Genomic DNA, 23235 nt, shown 5'->3' on the forward strand with positions numbered 1-23235 from the left:
TTCATTTTTATTGCAAAGTCAGATATACTGAGAGGAGAGACAGAGAGCAAGATCTTCTGTCCGATGATTCACTCCCCATGTGACTGCAAAGGCCAGTTGTGAGCTGATCGGAAGCCAGGAGCCAGGAACTTCCTCCGGGTCCTTCATGCGGATGCAAACCCAAGGCTTTGGGCTGTTTTTGAGACCTCTTTCCCAGGCCACAAGCAGGGAGCTGGATGGGAAGTGGAGCTGCCAGGGTTAGAACCGGCCCCCTTATGGGATCCCGGCGCCTTCAAGGTGAGGACTTTAGCCATAAGGCCACCACGCCGGGTCCCCAAATAAATGTTTAAAAACTAAAGAAAAACAAAACAAAATAAAACAAGCAAGCAAGCAAACAAACAAGCAAAACAAAAAAATAAGAAGCAACTCCAGGCTGGCTCCATAGCATAATAAACTAAGTCTTTACCTGAAGCACTAGCCATCCACATGGGCGCTGGTTGGAGTACTGGCTGCTCTACTTCCCATCCAGCTCTCTGCTGATGTGCCTGGGAAAGCAGTGCAGGATGGATCAAGTGCTTGGGACCCTGCACTTGGGTGGGAGACCCAGAAAAAGCTCTTGATTTCTGGTTTTGGATGGGCCCAGCTCTGGCCAGTGTGGCCATTTGGGGAGTGTAACTGTAACTCTGCCTTTCAAATAAAATTAAATAAAGCTATTATATATGTGTGTATATATATATGTACATGTATATATATATAAAACATATTTTTATAAAGAAGAAAGGGCTCAGCACAATGGCTCAGTTAGCTAGTCCTTCCCTTGCATGGGCCAGGATTCCATATGGGTGGGGTGGGTGCCAGTTCAAGTCCTGGCTGCTCCATTTTCCATCTAGCTCCCTGCCTGTGGCTTGAGAAAGGAGCAGAGGATGGCCCAAAGCCTTGGGACCCTGCACCTGTGTGGGAGACGTGCAAGAGGTTCCTGGCTCCTGGTTTTATATCGGCGCAGCTTCGATGACTGTGGTGACTTGGGGGGTGAACCACCAGATGCAAAATCTCTTTCCTAGTCCCTCATCCTCCAACTTGTTAAATAGGTGCCCGGGAAGCAGCAGGTGGCTGCTGAAGTAATGGAGTCCTGGCCTCCCAGATGGTTGTTGTGGCCATTTGGGGAGTGAACCTGTGTCTACATCTTTGCCTTATATATTTATATATATATATATATATATACTTATATACTTTATATATATATATATATACTTAAAAGTATGCTTATTTCAACAAAAAACCTTCAGTGCCCCCTTACCCCTGGCCCCTCCAGGGCTGTGATCCCCACTAAAGTCTCCTCTCTCTCCCCTGGGGCCCTAGCCTGCACCTCCGGTCAGTGCCCCTCCTTCTCCCAGCCAGTGCCGGGGGTTCTACACGCAGGGGTCATGGCCCCCTCACCTGAGGTCACAGCCCCTCCCTCCGTGGAGGGGCGGGGGCGGGAGGGTGCCAGCGGCCACAGGCGGGGGCCACGGTTTCCCAGGCCACGGCTCCCAGGCCTGCGGCCCAGGATGCGCCCTTCCTGGTCAGGCCGGGGTCCGGGGTCCCAGCCCGGGAATTGTTGGCCCCTCCCCCGAGGCCGGCGGCTCCTCCCCCCGAGCCATGGTGGCCGGCCCGCGGGCGCCAAGTCCTAGCCCGCAGTCCCCGGAGACCGCGTCCTGCTCCCCGAAGCCCGAGGAAGCCGCGTCGCCGGACACCTCGGAGCAGTCCCAGCTCTCGCCGCCGCCCGCCAGCGCCGCGCCCGTGAGGCCGCCGCTGCGCCTGCTGTGGTGGGGCGGGATGGCGGCCTCCGAGTGGCTGGGGGCCGGCCTGGCCCGGGTGCTCTTCTACCCGACGCTGCTCTACACGGTGTTCCGCGGCAAGATACCGGGCCGGGCGCACCGCGACTGGTACCACCGCATCGACTCCACGGTGCTGCTGGGCGCGCTGCCGCTGCGGAGCATGACGCTCCAGGTGAGCCGGGACGGCGAGCGCGGCCCAGGCCCGTCCCTGCCTGCCACCCGGCTCGCAAACCCGGTCGAGCGGCCTGGGCTCGGCGCTGCCTGAGCTCTCCTCACTTTGCCTCGGCAGCTGGTCCGGGACGAGAACGTGCGCGCGGTGATCACCATGAACGAGGAGTATGAGACGAGGTTCCTGTGCAACTCGTCGGAGGTGAGGGTCCGGGGCTGGGCGGGGGAGAAGCTGGGGCTGCCAACCCTAGCTGGACCTGGAGGATCTGGAGAAGTTTTGAGGGGAGAGAGGGTCGGGGAGGAGAAGTGGCCAGGCTTCCACTGTGCCAGCCTTGGATGATCGCAGCCTCCCGGTGAAAGCCAACAAAGTCTGGCTTATTTTTTTGTACAAGTATATGTTCCTTAAAGAAAAAAAAATATTTGAAAGGCAGAGTAACAGAGACACAGCCAGATCTTACACCTGCTGGCTCACTCCCCAGATGGTGGCAGAGGCCAGGAGCAGGGTTTCCTACATGGGTGACAGGGGCCCAAGTACATGCTTTCCAAGGCCATTAGCAGGGAGCTGAGTAGGAAGTGGAGCAGCCGGGAAGTAAACAGGAGCTCCCATAGGATGCTGACACACCCCGCAAATATACTTCATTTTGGTCACTGAACTTGAAAGGGATCTTGTATGTGTTTTTCTTTTCTTTTTAAGATTTATTATTTATTAATTTTTTAATCAAAAGTCAGATGTACAAAAGGCAGGATAGACAGATCTTACATATGCTGGTTCATTACCCAAGTGGCCCCATTCTGAAGCCACATGCAGGATCCCAATGCTTTGGGGTGACCTCTACTGCTTTAACCAGGCCACAGCTGGAATAAAAACTGATGAACTGATGCGTATATGGGATCCTGGCAGGTGCAAGGTGAAGACTTAACCACTAGGTTACCACACCAGGCCTGCTTTTTTTTTTTTTTTTTTTTTTTACGGAAAAGTTTATTTGCGAAGGGACCAGGTGAGCAGGGAAGGCAGAGGGAAGGGGAAGTACCTCTGGAGAGAAAGCCAGGAGGTGGGGTGCCTCTCGAAAGAGGGAGGGAGGAAGAGACACCCTTTGTTTTTTTTTAACCAAAGCATTTATTGCCTAATTGTTGAAATTCCAAAAATGAACAGGATGTGGCAACAGCTTCCTGTATGTATTTTTCTGATATCACTCACTGAGCTAACCTTTTTTAGTTGCTAAGTATGGGTTATGTACTGTGTTGAGCATTCAGGATGAAGTCACTGCTAAATGTGAGAGGTCTTCCCCATAGCACACTGTGACCCCTTTATATATATATATATATATAATATATTATATTATATATGGCAAATATTTTATATATATATATGCTATACATTTAGCATCAGACCATCCATTGAAAAAATTGTAGTGGACCGTACAGTGGTTCAACTGGCTAATGCTTCAACTGTAATTACTGGCATCTCATACGGGTGCTGTTTCAAGCTGTGGAGGATGGCCCAAAACCCTGGAATCCTCTTCCCACATGGGAGACCCAGAAGAAAGTCTGGCGTCTGGCTTTGCATCAGTGCAGCATCAACCGTTGCAGCTCTCTGGGGTGTGAACCTGCAAATGGAAGATCTTTCTCTGTCTCTCTCTTTTTTTTTTTTAAGATTTTATTTTTATTATTTTGTTTATTGGAAAGGCGGATATACAGAGAGGAGAGACAGAGAGGAAGATCTTCCGTCCGATGATTCACTCCCCAAGTGAGCGCAACGGCCGATGCTATGCCGAAGCCAGGAGCCTCTTCAGGGTCTCCCACGCGGGTGCAGGTTCCCAAAGCTTTGGGCCGTCCTCGACTGCTTTCCCGGGCCACAGGCAGGGAGCTGGAAGGGAAGCGGGGCTGCCGGGATTAGAACCGGCGCCCATATGGGATCCCAGGCGTGCAAGGCGAGGACCTTAACCACTTGCGCCACCGCGCTGGGCCCTCTCTGTCTCTTTTCTCTGAAGTTTGTCTTTTCAATAAAAATAAATAAATCTTTAGGAAAAACTGTAAAGAGTTTACTGTCATTCTGGGCAACTTTTATTATAATATTCATACATTAGAAATGGTGGTGGAATTCTGAATGCTTCAGGCTTAAAATAGAACTTTGATTCAATGCAAAGGCTTGTGTTTGGTACATTCCATAATGGTTATTAGGTGTTGTCCTAGCATCATGGTGTTTGACATCTGTTAGCTCTAAACCATTATGTTAATTTGTTGTACTGATGAAGATGTGATTTTTTAAGAATTTATTTGTTTTTATTGCAAAGTTAGATATATAGAGAGGAAGATCTTCTGCCCATATGGGATCCCAGGACGTGCAAGGCGAGGATTTTTGCTTCTAGGCTACTGTGCCGGGCACAAAGAATTATTTTTAATGGATAAGCAGATCAAATTTACAGAAAGGAGAGATAGAGCCAATCCAAGCCAGGAGCCAGGGGCTTCTTTGAGTCTTCCACATGTGTGAAGGCACATTAGAACTTGAGACATTCTTCACTGCTCTCCCAGACCACAAGCAGGGAACCGGATGGGAAGTGAAGCAGCTGGGACACGACCTGGCACCTATATGGGCTCCTAGTGCTTGCATGGTGGAGGATTAGCCAATTGAACTAATGCAGCAGGCCCAGTTATGTCATACTTATAAAAAGATTATTGATTTATTTGAAAGGCAGAGTTTAACTTTAAAGACATAGAGGGCAAGAGGTGGAATATCTACTGGGCTCACTCCCAGATGACTTCCATAGCCAGAGCTTGACAAGCTGCTAAAGCCAGGAACCAGGAAATCCATCCTGGTCTCTGACATGATAGAGAGGTTGTAAGAGTTCAGGTGCTTGGGTCAACTTCTGCTGCATTCCCAGGCACATGAACAAGAAGCTGGATTGCAAGCAGAGAAGCTGGGACTTGAACTAACATTCTGATTGGGTGTTGCAAATAGCAGCTTAACTTGCTGTGTCAGTTATGGCACACATTTTGACAAGTAACAGTTCTTTGGAATGACCAAAGTGTATTTGACTTTGCCACAAAGCCTTAGAAATCATTGGCCAGACAGTAAATGCTTCCTGGAACGGCCAATGCTGTGGAGCAAGGGAAAATACACGATGATGGGAATCTGTAGTAAATGCCTAGTCTCTGGGCAAGAGGCATTGGCACTTGGGAGATTTGGCTGTTGTCCTACTAAGCCTGGTGGTTTTTCCATGAGTTGTTTGGCAGTCTCGCTAAACTAGCAAATTCCTACCTGCAGTAGACATTCTGCCTCAGAAACTGCGGGGTTGCACCTGGATGTCAATATTTGGCAAGACCTACAGGTGTTTCTGGTACAGTTGATACAGGATCCAACCTCAAAACTCTGCTTTCATTTATTGTTGCTAATTTCATGAACAGTACTAAGTATTGACCTTTGTTCAGAGTCATAAAGTCTCTGTTTTTTGGTTTTTGTTTTTTTTTTTTAAAGATTTATTTTTATTATTTTTTCATTGGAAAGGCAGATATACAGAGAGGAGAGACAGAGAGGAAGATCCTCCGTCCGATGATTCACTCCCCAAGTGAGTGCAACGGGCCGATACTAGGCCGATCCGAAGCCAGGAGCCTCTTCTGGGTCTCCCACATGGGTGCAGGGTCCTAAAGCCTTGGGCCGTCCTCGACTGCTTTCCCGGGCCACAGGCAGGGAGCTGGAAGGGAAGCGGGGCTGCCAGGATTAGAACCGGCGCCCATATGGGATCCCGGGTGTGCAAGGCGAGGACCTTAACCACTGCGCCACTGTGCCCGGCCCGGTTTCTGTTTTTTTTAAAGATTTATTTATTTTTACTGGACGAGCAGGTCAGATTTATGGAGAGAAGAGACAGAAAGATCTTCCATCTGCTGGTTCACTTCCCAAGTGGCCACAGTGGGTGGAGTTGAGTCAATTCCAAGCCAGGACCCAGGAGCTAGGAGCTTCCTCCAGGTCTCCCATGGGAGTATAAGGTCCCAAGGCTTTGGGCCATCCCCCACTGTTTTCCCAGGCCACAAGCAGGAAGCTGGATGGGAAATGGAGCAGCCAGCACGTGAATCAGCATCTATATAGCAGGATTTAGCCCCTGAACCATTGCACCAGCCCAATCTCTTATATTTCTTAAAGATATTCATAATGAGAATACACACAGCATTAGCTGAAATTGTTCTACAAAAGTAACGTTAGCCTCATCACCAGAAGCCTTATTTCTTCTTCTGTGTAAGGGAATGATATTGCACTAATCAAGGTGGGTATATTTTCTGAGCTTTAAAATGATGTTCTTGAGGCAGAAGCTGTGGCCCACGATGTTAGCTATGCTTCCACCTCCAGTGTTGGCGTCCCATAGAGGTGCTGGTTTGGGTGCCACCCCACCTGTTCCACTTAAGGTCCAGCTGCCTGCTTATGGCCTGGAAAAACACCAGAGGATGGCCCATGTCCTTGGGTCCCTGCCTCCATATGGGAGACCAGGAAGAAGCTCCTGACTTCAGCTCAGCTCCTGTTGTTCCAGCTATTTGTGAACCAGTGGATAGATGATCTCTCTGCATTTTTTTCCTATGACTCTGCCTTTCTAGTAAAAAATAAAATGAATATTTTTTTTAAGATGTATTTATTTCCATCGGAAAGGCAGATCAGATTTACGAAGAGAAGGAGAAACAGAGAAAAAGATCTTCTGTCTGCTGATTCACTTCCCAAGTGACCACAATGGCTAAAGCTGAGCTCATCTGAAGCCAGGAGCTTCTTCTGGGTCTCCCACGCAGGTGCAGGGTCCCAAGGCTTTGGGATATCCTTGACTGCTTTCCCAGGCCATAAGCAGGGAGCTGGATGGGAAATGGAGCATCCAGGGCACAAACTGGTACCCATATGAGGTTCCAGTCCTTGGAGGTAGAGAATTAGCTAGCTGAGCCAATGATCTGGTTCCAAAAATAAAATGAATCTTAAAAAAAAAAAACAAAAACAAAACAAAAAACACCCCGCATGGACAGAGATCTAGCAAAATACAGTACCATAGGACCTGCATTGTGGCATAGCACTTTAAGCCATCTTCTGCAATGCCAGCATCTCCGTGCTAGTTTAGAGTCCTGGCTGCTCCACTTCCAGGCTAATGTGCCTGAGAAAGCAGCAGGAGGAGATTCGCATGGTTGGGCATCTACCATCCCTGTTGGAGAAGTGGATGGAATTCCTGGCTCCTGCTTCTGGCCTGACAGCCTTCACTGTCGTGACCATTTGGGGAGTGAACCAGCTTGTAGAATATCTTTCTTTCTCCTCTTTCCTAGCTTTGATTTTTAAATAGATACATTTTAAAAAATATATGTATGGGCCTAGCGCGGTGGCGCAAGTGGATAAGGTCCTCACCTTGCACGCCCGGGATCCCATATGGGCACCAGTTCTAATCCCGGCGGCCCCTCTTCCCATCCAGCTCCCCGCTTGTAGCCTGGGAAAGCAGTGGAGGACGGCCTAAAGCTTTGGGACCCTGCACCCGCGCAGGAGACCCAGAAGAGGCTCCTGGCTTCGGATTGGCATAGCATTGACCGTTGCGCTCACTTGGGGAGTGAATCATTGGACGAAGATCTTCCTCTCTGTCTCTCCTCTCTGTATATCTGCCTTTCCAATAAAAAAATAAAAAATAAATTAAAAAGATACTAAAGCTTTAAAAAATATATATATGTATGTATATAATAATCCAACCTTGCAATTGGATCACTTCCTCTCCAAGTGCTAAGATTATGCTAAAGAAAGCCTGCCCATGACTTCTGTCAGTGAATTGTCCATAGCTAGTGCTTTGTGGCTGTAGATTCAAGTAATGTTTTAAGAATACTTCAAGCCAGAGACAGTAGCCTAGTAGCTAAAGTTCTCGCCTTGATGCACTGGGATCCCATATGGGTTCTGGTTTGTGTCCCAGCTGTTCTCATCCAGCTCCCTATTTGTGATCTGGAAAAGCAGTAGAGAACAGCCCAAAGCCTTGGGACCCTGCACCCACATGGAAGATCCAGAAGAAGCTCCTGGCTCCTGGCTTTGGATCAACTCAGCTCTGGATAGTCCATTGCAGGGAGTGAACCAGCAGATGAAAGATCTTTGTTTCTGTCCTCCTCTGTATATCTGACTTTCCAATAAAATAATAAAATAAAATCTTTTTAAAAAGTACTTCAGGGGCCGGGGGTGGGCGGGCACTGCAGTGGCGGCCGGGGGTGGTAAAAAAATATATATATAAATAAAAAATGTAAAAAATACTTCAACCTCGGACTTAATTTTAACTCAGTAGTATGGCTGTTTTAATAAGGTACCACCTTTGGAGTCAGCCATTTCATGGACTTTTCTGTGAAAAGTTAAACAGGAAGCAGTAAACCCAGAAACTTCCTTGTTGCTTTGCTGCCTTTGGAGAGCTTGTCTTTGTCTACCTACATCCGTGTTCTTTTTTTTTTCTTTTTGTTATGCTGGTGGAACTGGTTCCAGGAGTGGCAGAAATTTGGGGTCGAGCAGCTGCGGCTGAGCACAGTTGATATGACGGGCATCCCCACCTTGGCTAACCTCCAGAAAGGAGTCCAGTTCGCACTGAAATACCAGGCACTGGGCCAGTGTGTCTACGTGCATTGCAAGGCAGGCCGTTCCAGAAGTGCCACCATGGTGGCAGCATATCTGATTCAGGTAAGGAGAGGCCCTTTGGTTCTGAACTGGTCCATCTGCATCAGATTTCCAGACCTCCATGGAATGGTCTGCAGGGAGTACCTTACTGGAAGGAGCCACGTCAGGCTGTGTGGGTGGCGCTGTGTTATCCTGGAAGGCCCCTGAGCTATGGAGGCGACAGTGTCTTCTCCTGATGCTTTTCCTAGGACTAAATGTGCCAGGAAGCCCGAGAAAATACATCAAATGCTGGCCTATAGCTAGTGTTCAGAAAAATGGACCTGGGGTACACATTTAGCTTTGTGGTTGAAAAGCCTGTTTCCATCAGAGTACCTGCCTTCGGTAGCCAGCTCTGACCATCAACTTTACCATCTTCTCGCTGATGTAGTCCCTGGGAGGCAGCGGTGTTACCTCAGATATTTGGAGTTCTTTTTTTTATGGCTTATTTTAATTAAAAAAAAAAGATTTATTTTATTTTTATTGCAAAGTCAGATATATAGAGAGGAGGAGAGACAGAGAAGAAGATATTCCATCCGCTTATTGACTCCCCAAGTGACCACAGTGGCTGGAACCGCGCCAATCCAAAGCCAGGAGCCAGGAGCTCTTCCAGGTCTCCCATGTGGGTGCAGGGTCCCAAGGCTTTGGGCCAACCTCGACTGCTTTCCCAGACCACAAGCAGAGATCTGGATGGGAAATGGAGCCGCTGGGATTGTACTGGCTGGAGAGGAAGCTAGAACTAGGAGTAGGGCCAGAATTTGAAGCTGGGCTCTCCCTTATGGGATGTGTTAACTACCAGGCTAGCTGTATTGTTTGCTCCTAAACCGTGATGTTTTGCTTAAAAAAAAAAAAAAAAAAAAGTGGACTCCTTCAGCGGAGGACTCAAGAGAGAGCAACCTGATGTCTGTTCCTTTCTTTCCTTTTTGCCTACCCAACTCTTGTCCATCAGGTCCACAACTGGAGTCCTGAAGAGGCTGTGAGAGCCATCACCAAGATCCGGCCGCATGTCCACATCAGATCTGGCCAGTTCCAAGTTCTCAAAGAGTTCCACAAGATCACTTCAGAGGCAGCAAAGCCCGAGACTGTGAGACAACAATGACACAAAGTAGACTGGTTAGAAGGGATTCAAGACAGCCCTGCTGGACACAGAATAAAAATTTAATAGGACTGAAGTAAGCCCAGTCTTGACCTAATGGAAATCTACTAAGTAATGGTTAATATTGCTTTTGTCTTGTTTCACTTTCTTGAAATAACAATTGTATAGCTACAAAGAAACTCAGCATGGCTTGCATTCATGGAACTTAGGGATGGGGTATCTTACCGTCTTGAATTGGATCAGAGAGGAAGTAATATCTACAGAGTAGTGCTGTGTATCTAACTCAGCTAACCACATCTGAGCACTGTACCTCAAGGACTTTCACCACGAAAAAGGAAATACTCAGCTCTGTCAGAATCAGTTTCATTGGCCCTGTGGGTGTCCCTGACACATTTTTAAAATAAGATTTATTTTTATTAGAAAGGCAGCTAACATTTATTGCGAGGAGCAGAGACAGAAAGATCTTCCATCTGCTGATCACTCCCCAGATGGCTGCAACAGCCAGAGGTGAGCTGATCGAAAGCCAGGAGCTACATGCTAGGTGCTTCTTTGGGGTCTCCCATGTGAGTGCAGGGTCCCAGAGCTTTGGGCAGTCTTCCACTGTATTCCCAGGCCATAAACAGGGAGCTGGGCGGGAAGTGGAGCAGCCATGAAACAAGTCTCCACCCATGTGGGATCCTGGCACTTGTAAAGTGAGGATTTAGCCACTGAGCCATCATGCCAGGCTCCCTCATCCCCATTAAATCTTTTATCCTGTATTTAGGAAACAAGGTATGGGAGCCCAGTGAGGTAGTCTAGTGGCTGAAGTCCTTACCTTTCATGTGCCAGGATCCTGTATGGGGACCAGTTTGTGTCCTGGCTACTTCATTTTTCATCCAGCTCTCTGCTTATGACCTGGGAAAGCAGTAAGGATGGCCCAAAGCCTTGGGACCCTGCACCCGCATGGAAAACCTGGAAGAAACTCCTGGTTTCAGATCAGCTCAGCTCTGGCCATTACAGCCACTTGAAGAATGAACCAGCAGATGGAAGTTCTTTCTGTCTCTCCTCCTTTCTGTAAATCTGACTTTCCAATAAAAATAAATAAATCTTTAAAAAGAGGAAAGAAAACAAGGATGCAGACTAGAATGCCATGGATGTAAAAGTGTCTAGGTGTGTAGTAGTTCCCCTTAGTCACCCCTTCAGAAGTCAACAGACGCATCTCCCTTCAAAAGAACCTTTTATTTATAGGAACGATTCCTAGATCTGCACGTAACTCAGAGGTTTTAAAAAGAGCAGAGGCCTTATATAATTGAGTTTGAAAATGTTTCTGCAATCAGCCAGAAATAATCCTTTCAACTTTCAGGCTTATCCCTTGGCGTAAGCCAAAAATAAAGCCAAAGTTCCACTTCTCGACAGGTGAGTAGATAATAGAAGGAACACCTTGAATTGTACAGTTGACTCTTGCTGGTGAAGTACATCTTCAGCTTAGTCTCACAACCCAAGCCTGAAGGAAAACTTGAACACATAATTTTCTTGTGTGTGTGGAAAAATTATCAAATAGCCATTTCATAGGAAATAGGAGAAAAAAAGGAACAAGATTGGGCAGCCTTTCTTCTGCACTGGGACCACTGATCAGGCAAAGTGAGGCTGTGCCTGATCTGTGAGAGGGCTTGCTGCCAGCGGCCAGCAGAGTGGGGGCTGGCTCCCGCAGCTCCCGTGGCCAGCTGGGCAGCAGCAGTTCTACAGGCCCAGATGACACCTCCATGGGTTCATGGGAGGGCAGAGGAGTGACCCTCAAAGAATGCTACTCTGAATGGGGGTTCGGGGGAGGTGCTGGAAAACAGGAGAACACAGGAGCGAGCTGCTCCCCCAACCCCCACCCAGCCTAGGCCAACACAAACTGCAAGTTAGTAAGCAGCACTTTGATGCCTCTGGTGACAGTCACAGCTGAAGTGGCGGGGTCAAGCTTGTAGGTGTTGGCATCCCCCTTCTTATAGCGGTCCCGGAAGACATAGATGCTTCCGTTGCAGCTGGCGATCTTCCAGAGGGACGGGGCGGAGCTCCAGGCCTCAGGAAGGCAGAGCCGAGTGAAGCTGTCTAGCAGGGGATTGTAGCAGACCAGGGAGTCCCCCTCAGCCACGATGAACACCAGATCCTTATGCACAGCAGCATGCATGCGGCCTGCGAAGGGCAGCACGTAGGGCTTCACGTAGCAGCGGTCTGTCTCTGTGTCGAAGCATTGGATGAGTCGGGAGGGTTTGGTAAAGAAGTCCAGGTCGTTCTCCTCCCCGCCCAGTAAGTAGATGGTCCCATTGAGGTTGGCCCCCGCGGCCCCCGACACAGCCACCTCCAGCTGGGTCGTCTCTGTCCATACATTGTCACCCACCCTGTAATAGATGACTGCATTGGAGAGGGTGTCCTGCAGGGTCTTGCCACCCAGGGAGTAGATGGCATCCTTGCCGGGCACAGACACCAGGGTGTGCTGCAGCCGGTCCCGGGGCAAAGGTGCACACCACTCCCAGTCGACTGTGGCATTGTTGCACTTCCACATGCGGCGCGGGATGGAGCCTCCCACCACGTACAGGTCGCCTCCGTGCTTGCAGGCAGCCGTGATCTGGTGACACAAGCTGTTCTGGCCGCTCACGCTGATGGAGTCGTCTTCCGCACAGTGCAAGGACACGGCTAGCGAGTGGGTACGTGAGGACTCTTTCCCAATCAAGTAAATATGCACATTCTCCCCAATTTCCTGAAAGCCAAAATCAATCACAAGTAGTCAGTCCTTCTCCAACCTGCACCCAAGAAGCACACCCCAAGGTCCCAGCCCACGTCCCCAGAGGGGTTATGTGTAACCTCACTCTCCTGGAATCACTTTGATGTAGGCATTTTGTATTGGGGCGCAGAATCTGCTGCTCAAAGAACATGGCCAGCCAGTGTTGCATACACAGCGTGCTCAGAATGAACCCCCAGATAAAAACGCAGTTCTCCCAAGGAGCTGGGTGGCTCACAGCTTGGCATCAGAGCTAGCTGACTCAGTAGCCCCCAGAGGGTCAGCCCAGCACACGCAGAGGGTGGTGAACCAGATCTTCAAAAACCCGCCTTACCTTCAGGCTGGTCCTTAGCGATTCTGCAAAAGCCTCTCTTTCTTCTTTATTAAAATTGATCCAGGCTTCTATTGCCTCTGTTGGGTTCTGGGAACACGGAACTCCATCTGTGAGAGCCGGAGGAAAGGCGCAGTCAGCGATAATCTGACGGAAATCGGAGAGAGCAGGGAACTCCAAAAGCATGGAGCACTTTATAGATCACCATTGTGAGTGTGTGTGTATAAAACTAACTTAAAACTGCCTTGTTTTATTAGATTTTTAATTTAATTGGAAAGGTAGATTAACAGAGAGATGGAGGGAAAGAGAAGGAAATATCTTCCATCCACTGATTCAATCCCCAAGTGGTCATAACAGATGGAGCTGAGCTGATGAGCCAGGAGCTCTTCCGGGTCTCCCAGACGGGTGCAGGGTCCCAAGGTTTTGGGCCGTGCTGTGCTTTCCCAGGCCACAAGCAGGGGGCTGGATGGGAAGTGGAACAACCAGGACACAAAAAGACACCCATTTGCAAAGCTGGCACTTGCACGCAGAGATTAGCCAATTGAGCCATTGTGCCAGCCTTATGTTTCTGATTTAAAAACAAAAAACACATTCATTTGGGGTCCGGTGCAGTAGCATAGTGGCTAAAGTCCTCGCCTTACATATGCCAGGGTTCCATATAGCTGCCTGTATGTATCCTGCTTGATCCATTTCCCTGCTAGTGGCCTGGGAAATTGATGGAGGGTGGCCCAAAGCCCTGGGACCATGCACCCGTGTGGGAGACCTGGAGGAAGTTCCTGGCTCCTGGCTTTGAATCGATGCAGCTCCAGCCGTTGTAGCTGCTTGGGGAGTGAATCATTGGATGGAAGATCTTCCTCTCTGTATACCTGATGTTGCAGCAAAAATAAATCTTTGAGCCTGGCGAGATGGCCTAGTGGCTAAAGTCCTCGCCTTGCATGTGCCTGGATCCCATACAGGCATAGGCACTGGCTCTAATGCCAGTGGCCCCGCTTTCTATCCAGCTCCCTGCTTGTGGCCTGGAAAAGCAGTCAAGGACAGCCCAAAACCATGGGTCCCTGCACCCATGTGGGAGACCCAGAGAAGGCTCCAGACTCCTAGCTTTGAATTGGCTGAGCTCCGGCTGTTGTGGCTACTTGGGGAGTGAATCGACGGACAGAAGATCTTACTCTCTCTATATGTGACTTTCCAATAAAAATAAATAAATCTTTAAAAAGAAATCTTTAAAAAAACACTTACTTATTTTTATTGAAAAGATAACAGAGAGGAGGAGAGAGAGAGAACAAGCTCTTCTGTATGATTTACTCCCCAAGCAACCGCAAAGGCCGGAGCCGAGCAGATCCAAAGACAGGAGCCTGGAGCCTCCTCTGGATCTCCCGTGCAGGTGCAGGGTCACAAGGGTTCGGGTCATCCTTGACTGCTTTCCAAGATCACAAGCAGGGAGTTGGATAGGAAAAGGGGCTGCCAGGACACTAACTGGTACCCATATGGGATCCCAGCACAAGCAAGGCAAGGACATTAGTTGCTAGGCTATGGCGCTGGGCCACAGCCATTTAAATCTTATGTACTTCTTATTTGAAGGGGAGTCACTGAGCTAGATGGAAAGACAAAAAACAAGATTTGGGTCTGGCACGGTGGCCTAGAGGCTAAAGTCCTTGCCTTGAATGCACCGGGATCCCATAAGGTCACCAGTTCTAATCCTGGCAGCCCCACTTAACATCTAGCTCCCTGCTTGTGGCCTGGGAAAACAGTGGAGGACGGCCCAGAGCCTTGGGACCCTGCACCCGTGTGGGAGACCTGGAGGAGCTCCTGGCTCCCAGCTTCAGATTGGTGCAACACTGGCCACTGGGGTCACTTGGAGAGTGAATCATCGGCTAGAAGATCTTTCTATCTGCCTTTGCAATAAAAATAAATATAAATAAATCTTACAAACAAACAAAAAAGATCTTTCTTCTGCTGGCTCCCTTACAAATGCCTGCCAAGCTCTGGCTTGGACGAAGGTCTGCCCTTATCTCCCACATGGGTGACAGGAACCCAAGCATTTGGGCCATCGCCTCTTGCTTCCCAAGCACAGTAGCGGGAAGCTGAATTAGAAGCAGAGGTTGGGGTTAGCATAGTGGCAAGGTAGGCTAGTACCTTGCCTGTAGTGCTGGCATCCCATATGGGTACCAGTTCATGTCCTAGCTGTTGTACTTCCCATTCAGCTCCCTGCTTGTGGCCTTGGAAAGCAGTGGAGGAGGTTCAAAGCCTTGGGACCCTGCTCCCACATGGCAGACCTGGAGGAAGAACCTGGTTTCTAGCTTCGGGGCAGCTTGGCTCTGGCCATGTGTCCATTTGTGGTGTGAACAAGTGGATGGAGGAGCTTGCTCTCTGTCTCTCTTTCTCTTCCTAAATCTGATCTGCCTTTCCATTAAAAATCAATAAATCTAAAAAAAAAAGGGGGGGGGGGAGAGGGTAAGTAGGGGCCTCTAACAAAAATACACTGAGTCTCCACTCAGCTGTTCTCAGCAGCCATCTAAACTGCCAGCAAGAATGATTATGGAAACCCCTACCAGGAATCTACGTGTGTTTGTGTGTTTCCTCTTTCTTGAACTGAAACACCCACTGAACACCACAGCCCAAGAAGCCAGGCATGTGGACCCTTCCTCAACTCACCTGAGATGATATCCGTGAGCAGGTGGTGGGGCAAGTGGAGGAATTCCTCGGTGCTCTGCAGCTGGGCCAAGTGGGTCTTGGCGCAGTGCTTGGCAGCCGTGTAGAGCTCAGGGTCACTGTGCCGGTCAGCCAGCCACATCACCTGCAGGCAGTTCCCTGCCTGTACGGTGCGTGCCAAGAAGCGAGAGCACTCCTCAAAGAGAGACGTCAGCTGGTACATGTCCGACACCTCGTAGATCTCCTGCAGCTCTTCAGCTCGGAGTTTGACCGTGCCGTGGTAGATATAATCCACCAGGAGCTGGAAGACAGACTCGCTCACGTCCTGCAGCACTATCACGCGGTTGTGGGCCTCCTTCAGGTTGGACGTGAACATGGAGCGGAAGAAGCAGCTCTGAGCCGAAAGGACCAACCGGTGGAGCTGGAACTCCCGGCCCTCCACTGAGATGGTGACATCAGCGAAGAGTTCCTCCTCCAGACACAGCTTCATGATGCCCTGGGCCACCCGGCCAGAGTGCGAGCGGTCCTTGAAGGTGTAGTTCACGAAGTAGTTCTCGTCCATGGACGTGCCGGGCTCTTCTGGTGATTCCATGGCAGCCCACTTCTCTTTCTGCCGGCTGTCTAGAAAAACAATGGCACCTGGGTGACCAGGCTGTGACTCCAGTGGTCCCAGTGAGGGAGGGAGGAGAGGGAAGATGGTGGCAGATGGGCATGTACAGGGACCTCAGCTCTGATCCTCTCTTTCAAACCAGAGCTGGGTTCACTCCCCCCAATGTAATCAACTCCGGGTGTGTCCTTGAGAAAAATCGGAATGCGCCTTTCATGATGTTAACAAAAGCCAGGATGTAGGTCAACACACAAAAGCGGCCGAAGGTAACCAACCTTGCTAAGCAACTAGACCGAGCTCAGAGCTAGGGGTCTGTCTTCCCAAGTCTCGGTGGCCAAGGCCCCTCTCGTCCCAACTATGGGGTCCAGACCCTGCAGGTGGAGGCTTGGCCCGGCCCCGCCAGGACCGCCCCCCCCACCCCCCCACTTCCCAGATTACCCCAAGGCTCCGTCCCCAATCCGGGGCACGAAGAGGCCCAGCGCCCTGTGCAGGGTCCCAGGGCACTTCAGGTCGCCCGGGAAACGGTCGCCAAGGAAACCGTTCTTTCCCACCCCCCTCAGTCCTACCTGGCCTCGTCTAAAGCGGAGCTTGAGAAGCGGGGGAGGGGTGTGGAACGCAGAACCCAGAACGCCCGCCCCTGCCCCCCTCCTCTCGCCTCCCGGTTCTGCAGTGTCCTCTCACCTTCTCTGCAGCCTCTGTCACACTGAGCTAAAGGCTACGTCCACCTCCTCACGGCGCTCCCCACCTGTCCGTCTCTTTTTCTCACCTGTCTTCCCTCCTTTCATCACGGTACCCGGAATCCGGAACCTCTGCTTCCGGCCTTGCGTCCGCCCGGAAGAAGATTGTGGTACACTTCCGCTTCCGGTCCGTGCCCTTGGGGGGTCCGTGTCCTGTGCGGCTTCTCCGGGCAAAATGGCTGCCGGGGCTAGCCGGGTGTGCTGGCGCGGGCTGCTCGGGGCCGCGACGCTGGCCAGGGGTGAGCAGGAAGGGGTAGCTGGCCGAGCCCAGGGTTAGGAGTGCACACTGGGCTCCTCAGGCCTCACCCTGCGCTCCTGTGCCTTCTGTCTCCCCGTGCAGGGACAGGGCGACCTTCGGTGCGGTTGCTGCCGGTGAGGAAGCTGGGCGCCGCGGCCGACACGCGCCGTGAGTATGTGCGGGCAGCCCTCGTCCCCGTCCTGCCGTTGGAGACCCGGCTGCCGACTGGAGCCATCTCCTTGGACCCGTCCGCAGCGGCCCCGGCAGACCATCCCCTTGACCCTTTCTAACTGCAAACAGAACTTCGAGTCGCTCTCGGTGTTCTCTGTGGCAGCCACCGATCGTATCTGTCACCTCGTTCTTACATGACGTAGCTAGTACTTAACTGCTCTTACTATAGATCAGGAAACAATCCGTCCTGAGAACTAAAGTGCCCGGGGTCGCAGACGAGTGCAGGACAGAGGTGCGGCGTTGCGTCCTCCACGGCCTGTGATGTGTGAGCCCACAGTGGTTTCAGGCTGCGTGATGACCACCCCGATCGGCTCCCCCCATGAACGGGCTTGGAGTTAGGAGACCTGGCCCTTTCCCCCAAGTTCTCCCTCACTTCCTGTTCCACGGAGAAGGGCCCCACTACCCTCAGCCTTGTCCAGGACCTGCAGGGATCCCTGCTGCTAGGGGACACCCCACCATAAGTCTGGGAGACTGGCCTTGAAGCTGGCTGTGGCTTGTGTGGCCCAGTCCTTTGCTGATGGCACTTTCCTTTCTAGCCACTGTCAGACCTCGGAATGATGTGGCTCACAAGCAGCTGTCAGCTTTTGGGGAGTATGTGGCTGAAATCCTGCCCAAATACGTCCAGCATGTTCAGGTAACAAATACTCCTGCTGTTTGGGGGTGAGAGTGTGTGTCAAAGAAACAGAAGTGGGCTTCTTTTTTGGGCCTACGTGGGTGTCTGCAGCTGAAGACAGCCTCTGAGAGCGTGTTCCTGCCTTGCCTCCCATCCTGCCCTGCCTGCAGGTGTCCTGCTTCAATGAGTTAGAGATCTGCATTCATCCCGACGGTGTCATCCCAGTGCTGACCTTCCTCAGGGACCACACCAATGCGCAGTTCAAGTCCTTGGCTGACCTGACGGCAGTGGACGTCCCAACCCGGCAGAACCGTTTTGAGGTCAGTTGGGAGATCTGACCAGGTAGAGAGGCCACAGGATAGTGTCGTGGTGACAGTCACGTGGAGGAACTGCAGCCTCCTAACAGAACTCAGCATCACCCAAGCCTCGGAGGCCGGTAGTTTGAGTCTTGGCCGTGCCACTAAAAATGGTGATCTCAGATATTTTGTACAGTCGTTCTATACTTTAGGGAACCAAAGTTCAGAAAGCAAATGGAGTAGTCTCCGTCATGGAGGGTGGCTATAGGGACCAAGTGGTAGTAGAGCTGGATGGCCGGGCCACTCCAGTTCTTAGTACCTGCAACTGGTGATCACCTCCTCCTGGCAGACACTGGGTGCAAGAAAGAATTTGCAGGGTTGGGCTTTGGCACAACAGTTAGTCTGCCATTTGGTGCCCTAGCACCCTGTATCAGAGACTCTGGATGAATCCTGGCTCAACTCGCCATTCTGCCTTCCTGCTAATGTGCACCCTGGTGGTACTCAAGCACTTGGCTCCCTGATCACCTACCTGGGAGACACAGGAACCTAGATGGAATTTCTGGCCCTGGAGGAGTGAACTAGCGAAGGCAGATAACCTTCTGTCTTGACTTTTTTAAATAATAAAAATGTATGAGTGCCTAATGTCGACCCTTCATGAATCCCCAAACAAAGCAGACATCTGACCATAGAGATCAATGACCTATGTAGGTGAGAGGGAGAAAGGAACAGGCAGGCCTGGCGTGGTAGCCTAGCAGCTAAAGTCCTCACCTTGCATGCGCCGGGATCCCATATGGGCGCCAGTTGTAATCATGGCGGCCCTGCTTCCCATCCAGCTCCCTGCTTGTATCCTGGGAAAGCAGTCAAGGACATCCCAAAACTTTGGGATCCTGCACCCACATGGGAGACCTGGAGGAGACTCTGGCTCCTGCCTTTGGATCGGCGCAGCTCCGGCCATTGGGCCTGCTTGGGGAGTGAATCAATGGATAGAAGATCTTTTCCGTCTCTTCTCCTCTCTGTATATCTGACTACAATAAAAAAAAATTTTTTTTTTAAAGATTTTATTGCAAATTTAAATATATCGAGAGAGGAGGAAAGACAGAAGTATTTTCTATCTGAGATTCACTCCCCAAATGACCGCAACAGCTGGTGCTGCACCAGTCTGCAGTGAGAAGCCCGGAACTTCCTCCAAGTGGTTCAGTTGGGGCCACTTGGGGAGTGAACTAGCAGACAGGAGATCTTTCCCTACCTCTCCTTCTCTCTGTACATCTGCCTTTCTAATAAAAAGAAATACATCTCTTTTTTTTTTTTAAGATGTATTTAAGATTTAAGATGTACAGTGGCTGGTGCTGCACCGATCCGAAGTCAGGAGCCAGGAACTTCTTTCTGGGTCTCCCACACGGGTGCAGGGTCCCAAGGCTTTTGTCCATCCTCGACTGCTTTCCCAGGCCACAAGCAGGGAGCTGGATGGGAAGTGGAGCTACCAGGATTAGAATCAGCGCCCATATGGGATCCCGGCGCGTTCAAGGCTGAGGACCTGAACCATTATGCTATCATGCTGGGCCAAAAAAGAAAGAAATCTTAAAAAGGGGCTGGTGTTTCAGCACACCAGGTTAAGCCCACTGCGTATGACACTGGCATCACATAAAAGTACCACTTCAAGTCCCAGCTGCTCTACTTCATTACTATTATTATCTGAAAGAATTACAGAGAGAAAGAGAGAGACAAGTCTTCCATCAGCTGGCTATTCCTCTCCTCTCCCCAGATGGCTGCAATAGCCAGTAGCTTCATCTGGTCTCCCGGGGGGGAAGAGGGGTTCAGAAGCTTGGGCCAGCCTCCACTGTTGTCATCAGGCCACTAGCAGGGAACTGAAGTGGCAGTGAACTGTTTGTGCTGAATTGTGATGGGTGAGTGGGAGAGTAAGACTCACTCGAATGAGGGCTGGGGTGGGATGGGATAGGGAGCTCTCCAGAAAGGGGACAGCACAAGAGGGCTGGCCTGCTGGTGCCCTGCATTGCAGCTTGCCCGCATCAGTCATGGGATGATGTGCATTATGAAATGTTGTGCTTCGGAATAGAATGAGAGGTGCCAAGGTGACCTCTAACCTGCCCGGTGTCCTCCCAGCTGATGCTGCCACCCAGAAGCCCCCAGCAGCCCCCCACCCTGTGGGCAGCGTGCTCCTGTGTTGTCTGTAGGTTGTCTACAACCTGCTGTCCCTGCGCTTCAACTCCCGGATCCGGGTGAAGACCTACACAGATGAGCTGACGCCTGTGGAGTCTATTGTCCCTGTGCACAAGGCCGCCAACTGGTACGAGAGGGAGGTGAGTTCCACTCCCAGGGACCCTGCCCAGGGCCTGGCCTGCAGAACTGCTGGAGAGTACAGGACACAGGCATTGCTGCGTTTGGCCCTGATAGCCTGGGGCCTGGGACCCTCTCCCTTCTAGATCTGGGACATGTTTGGAGTCTTCTTTGCCAACCACCCTGATCTCAGGAGGATCCTGACAGATTACGGCTTTGAAGGACACCCCTTCCGGAAAGATTTCCCCCTGTCTGGTTACGTGGAGGTAGGAGCCCTGGCATTGTGCTACAGCCTTACGGATGCACACACAGGGGATCCAGGGGACCCTGGGCACAGACCCAGAGAGTCTGGGGGGGAGGTGTGTGGCAGCCTGTAAGCACAGATTCTGGATGCAAACCCTAATTTCATTTTTGATTACGATTCCGTTTTCTCTTGTGCAAAACAAGAACAGTGATGGACTTAACTCACAGATTTGTAACTGTGCTAATAGATTTTGAGCATTACATGATACATCTGTAATGCCAGGTATGTTGTGAATGCCTGTTCACTTGGTAGTGATCATTTTAATGATCCAGGCAGCCTTGTGTCCCCAAGACCTGGAATTAGAGGATTATGTCACCATGCTCTGGATCAGTGGGACAGGGCACACACTGGGCCTTCAGCCCTGATCTGGCCACGGGGCAGGACAGGGCACACACTGGGCCTTCAGCCCTGACCTGGCCACGGGGCAGGACAGGGCACACACTGGGCCTTCAGCCCTGATCTGGCCACGGGGCAGGACAGGGCACACACTGGGCCTTCAGCCCTGACCTGGCCACGGGGCAGGACAGGGCACACACTGGGCCTTCAGCCCTGATCTGGCCACGGGGCAGGACAGGGCACACATTGCGCCTTCAGCCCTGATCTGGCCACGGTGCAGGACAGTCACCTGGTGCTGCAGGTGTCTGTGGGCAGAGGATGGTGTGACACACACATGGGGATTGACAGCAGGGGTACCTGCTTCATGGGGAGCTATGAGGTGCTCAGGTTGCCTGCTCCACCAGCGCCCACACACTCCTGTCTCGGAGCGCTGCACACACTCTGCTCATGTCATTTCCAGCTGCTTCTGCACAGGCCTGCTTCCCCCCTGCCGCCTTGTCTCCTCCTGGTTTGCCCTGCCTCCTACCTCCTGTATGTGAAAATGCTAACCTATCCAGCTGGTCCCCTAGTAACGAGAAAGCCCGTGCCTAACGGTGTAAACAACAGGGCCTCCTGTGGTATTGGCCATCTGTGTGCCCCCTGACGGTGTGGGTGCTTACCATCACCCTATGCGTGTGTGATGGTTGAGTAGCCATTCTGCTGGGCAAGACAGCTCAGGGGTGTGTGTGTGTGTGTGTGTGTGTGGGTGCACTGGGAGTGTGATGGTTCTGGTGGGTGCAGACAACTAGATAGGATGTGACCTGGGGGAGAAGGCTGAAGAGGGATGGAACTGAAGCAAAGACAGAGGAAGAGGGCTGGGGGAGGCACCCACAGCCTGCTGCCAGGCTGCTTCGCGGCCTTGGCAGAGTCCTCAGTCCTGCAGCCTGCCTTTTGCTCCTGCAGTTGCGCTATGACGATGAGGTGAAGCGGGTGGTGGCAGAGCCTGTGGAGTTGGCCCAAGAGTTCCGCAAGTTCGACCTCAACAGCCCCTGGGAGGCTTTCCCAGCCTATCGCCAGCCCCCAGAGAGTCTCAAGCTTGAAGCCGGGGACAAGAAGCCAGAAGCCAAGTAGCTCCCGGCATGGCCTGGGCCTCCCCTGATGCCCCTCATCCACAACTGAGTGTCCTTGTAAATAAAGTCCTTAGACTCATTCCTTCCTGTGTGGTTTGTAAATGTTTTAATCCTTTCTTAGGTATTTGAAAAGCAGACGGGGGAGCTTAGAAAGGACCTTCCATCTGACTTTACACTTCCCGAGTGACTGCAACAGCCTGAGCTGGGTGAGGCTGAAGCCAGCAGCCTGGAACGCCATGCCAGACTCCCACATTGATGCAAGGACTCAGCTGTTTGAGTCATCACCTGCTACTTCCCAGGGTGCTCATAGTAGGAATGTGGAGTCAGAAGTGAAGCCAGGATGAGCCAGGCAAGGCAGTGGAGCCTGTGGGGCGGTGTGGCCTAGTGGCTAAAGTCCTCACCTTGAACGTGCCGTGCCGGGATCCCATATGGGTGCTGGTTCTAATCCCGGCAGCTCCACTTCTCATTTAGCTTCCTGCTTGTAGCCTGGGAGGGCAGTCAAGGACGGCCCAAAGCCTTGGGACCCTGCACCCAGGTGAGAGACCTGGAGGGAAGTTCCTGGCTTCCGATTCGCACAGCACTGGCCATTGTGGTTACTTGGAGAGTGAATCATTAGATGGAAGGTCTTCCTCTCTGTCTCTCCTCCTCTCTGTATATCTGACTTTGAAATAAAATAAATCTTTATTTTAAAGATTTATTTATTGGGGCCCGGCGTGGTGGTGCAAGTGGTTAAGGTCCTCGCCTTGCACGCCCGGGATCCCACATGGGCGCCAGTTTTATCCCCGGCAGCCCCGCTTCCCTTCCAGCTCCCTGCCTGTGGCCCGGGAAAGCAGTTGAGGATGGCCCACGGCTTTGGGACCCTGCACCTGCGTGGGAGACCTGGAGGAGGCTCCTGGCTTCAGACCGGCATAGCATAGAGACAGAGAGGAAGATCTTCCGTCCGATGATTCACTCCCCAAGTGAGCGCAACGGTCGATGCTATGCCGGTTTGAAGCCAGGATCCAGGAACTTCTTCCGGGTAGCCCACATGGGTGCAGGGTCCCAAAGTCGTGGGC

At 51.4% G+C, this 23235-nt stretch overlaps 3 protein-coding genes across 5 annotated transcripts; 2 read left to right on the forward strand and 1 right to left on the reverse strand.

Moving 5' to 3' along the window:
• The first annotated feature begins 1501 nt into the window (after positions 1-1501).
• PTPMT1 (protein tyrosine phosphatase mitochondrial 1) lies at positions 1502-9867 on the forward strand. The gene is made up of 4 exons (XM_040980244.1): positions 1502-1968; positions 2086-2166; positions 8428-8619; positions 9542-9867. Exons 1-4 carry the CDS (start codon positions 1618-1620, stop codon positions 9689-9691), a joined length of 774 nt encoding a protein of 257 aa, XP_040836178.1. The 5' UTR covers positions 1502-1617; the 3' UTR covers positions 9692-9867.
• A 1024-nt stretch (positions 9868-10891) lies between these two features.
• Positions 10892-16981, reverse strand: KBTBD4 (kelch repeat and BTB domain containing 4). 3 transcript variants are annotated; one of them, XM_040980246.1, is made up of 4 exons: positions 16788-16981; positions 15418-16035; positions 12769-12875; positions 10892-12413 (listed from the first exon to the last, which is right to left on the reverse strand). In XM_040980246.1, exons 1-4 carry the CDS (start codon positions 16804-16806, stop codon positions 11553-11555), a joined length of 1605 nt encoding a protein of 534 aa, XP_040836180.1. In that variant the 5' UTR covers positions 16807-16981; the 3' UTR covers positions 10892-11552. The 3 variants fall into 3 exon arrangements, with proteins under 3 accessions (XP_040836180.1, XP_040836179.1, XP_040836181.1); XM_040980245.1 differs by having other exon boundaries at positions 16767-16806; XM_040980247.1 differs by having other exon boundaries at positions 16703-16788.
• Positions 16897-22259, forward strand: NDUFS3 (NADH:ubiquinone oxidoreductase core subunit S3). Its single transcript, XM_040980248.1, has 7 exons — positions 16897-16997; positions 17099-17164; positions 17764-17861; positions 18011-18160; positions 20329-20454; positions 20578-20697; positions 22014-22259. Exons 1-7 carry the CDS (start codon positions 16934-16936, stop codon positions 22179-22181), a joined length of 792 nt encoding a protein of 263 aa, XP_040836182.1. The 5' UTR covers positions 16897-16933; the 3' UTR covers positions 22182-22259.
• The last annotated feature ends 976 nt before the right edge of the window (positions 22260-23235 follow it).

This window comes from Ochotona curzoniae, unplaced genomic scaffold (assembly GCF_017591425.1).
Source record: "Ochotona curzoniae isolate NIBS_2020 unplaced genomic scaffold, NIBS_Ocur_1.0 contig_3432, whole genome shotgun sequence".
In the NCBI taxonomy this organism is placed as follows: domain Eukaryota; kingdom Metazoa; phylum Chordata; class Mammalia; order Lagomorpha; family Ochotonidae; genus Ochotona; species Ochotona curzoniae.

Excerpts from the sequence above, each read along its gene's own strand:
- KBTBD4 (XM_040980245.1), bottom strand. The coding sequence starts at position 16,806 with ATGAAAGGAGGGAAGACAGGTGAGAAAAAGAGACGGACAG. Across the intron at positions 16,036-16,766 it reads TGAGAAAAAGAGACGGACAG|ACAGCCGGCAGAAAGAGAAG; the intron begins GTGGGGAGCGCC and ends TTGTTTTTCTAG. Across the intron at positions 12,876-15,417 it reads GCTCACGGATATCATCTCAG|ATGGAGTTCCGTGTTCCCAG; the intron begins GTGAGTTGAGGA and ends CGGCTCTCACAG.
- PTPMT1 (XM_040980244.1), top strand. The coding sequence starts at position 1,618 with ATGGTGGCCGGCCCGCGGGCGCCAAGTCCTAGCCCGCAGTCCCCGGAG. Across the intron at positions 1,969-2,085 it reads TGCGGAGCATGACGCTCCAG|CTGGTCCGGGACGAGAACGT; the intron begins GTGAGCCGGGAC and ends TTGCCTCGGCAG. Across the intron at positions 8,620-9,541 it reads TGGCAGCATATCTGATTCAG|GTCCACAACTGGAGTCCTGA; the intron begins GTAAGGAGAGGC and ends CTTGTCCATCAG.
- NDUFS3 (XM_040980248.1), top strand. The coding sequence starts at position 16,934 with ATGGCTGCCGGGGCTAGCCGGGTGTGCTGGCGCGGGCTGCTCGGGGCC. Across the intron at positions 18,161-20,328 it reads CCCGGCAGAACCGTTTTGAG|GTTGTCTACAACCTGCTGTC; the intron begins GTCAGTTGGGAG and ends TGTTGTCTGTAG. Across the intron at positions 20,698-22,013 it reads CCCTGTCTGGTTACGTGGAG|TTGCGCTATGACGATGAGGT; the intron begins GTAGGAGCCCTG and ends TTGCTCCTGCAG.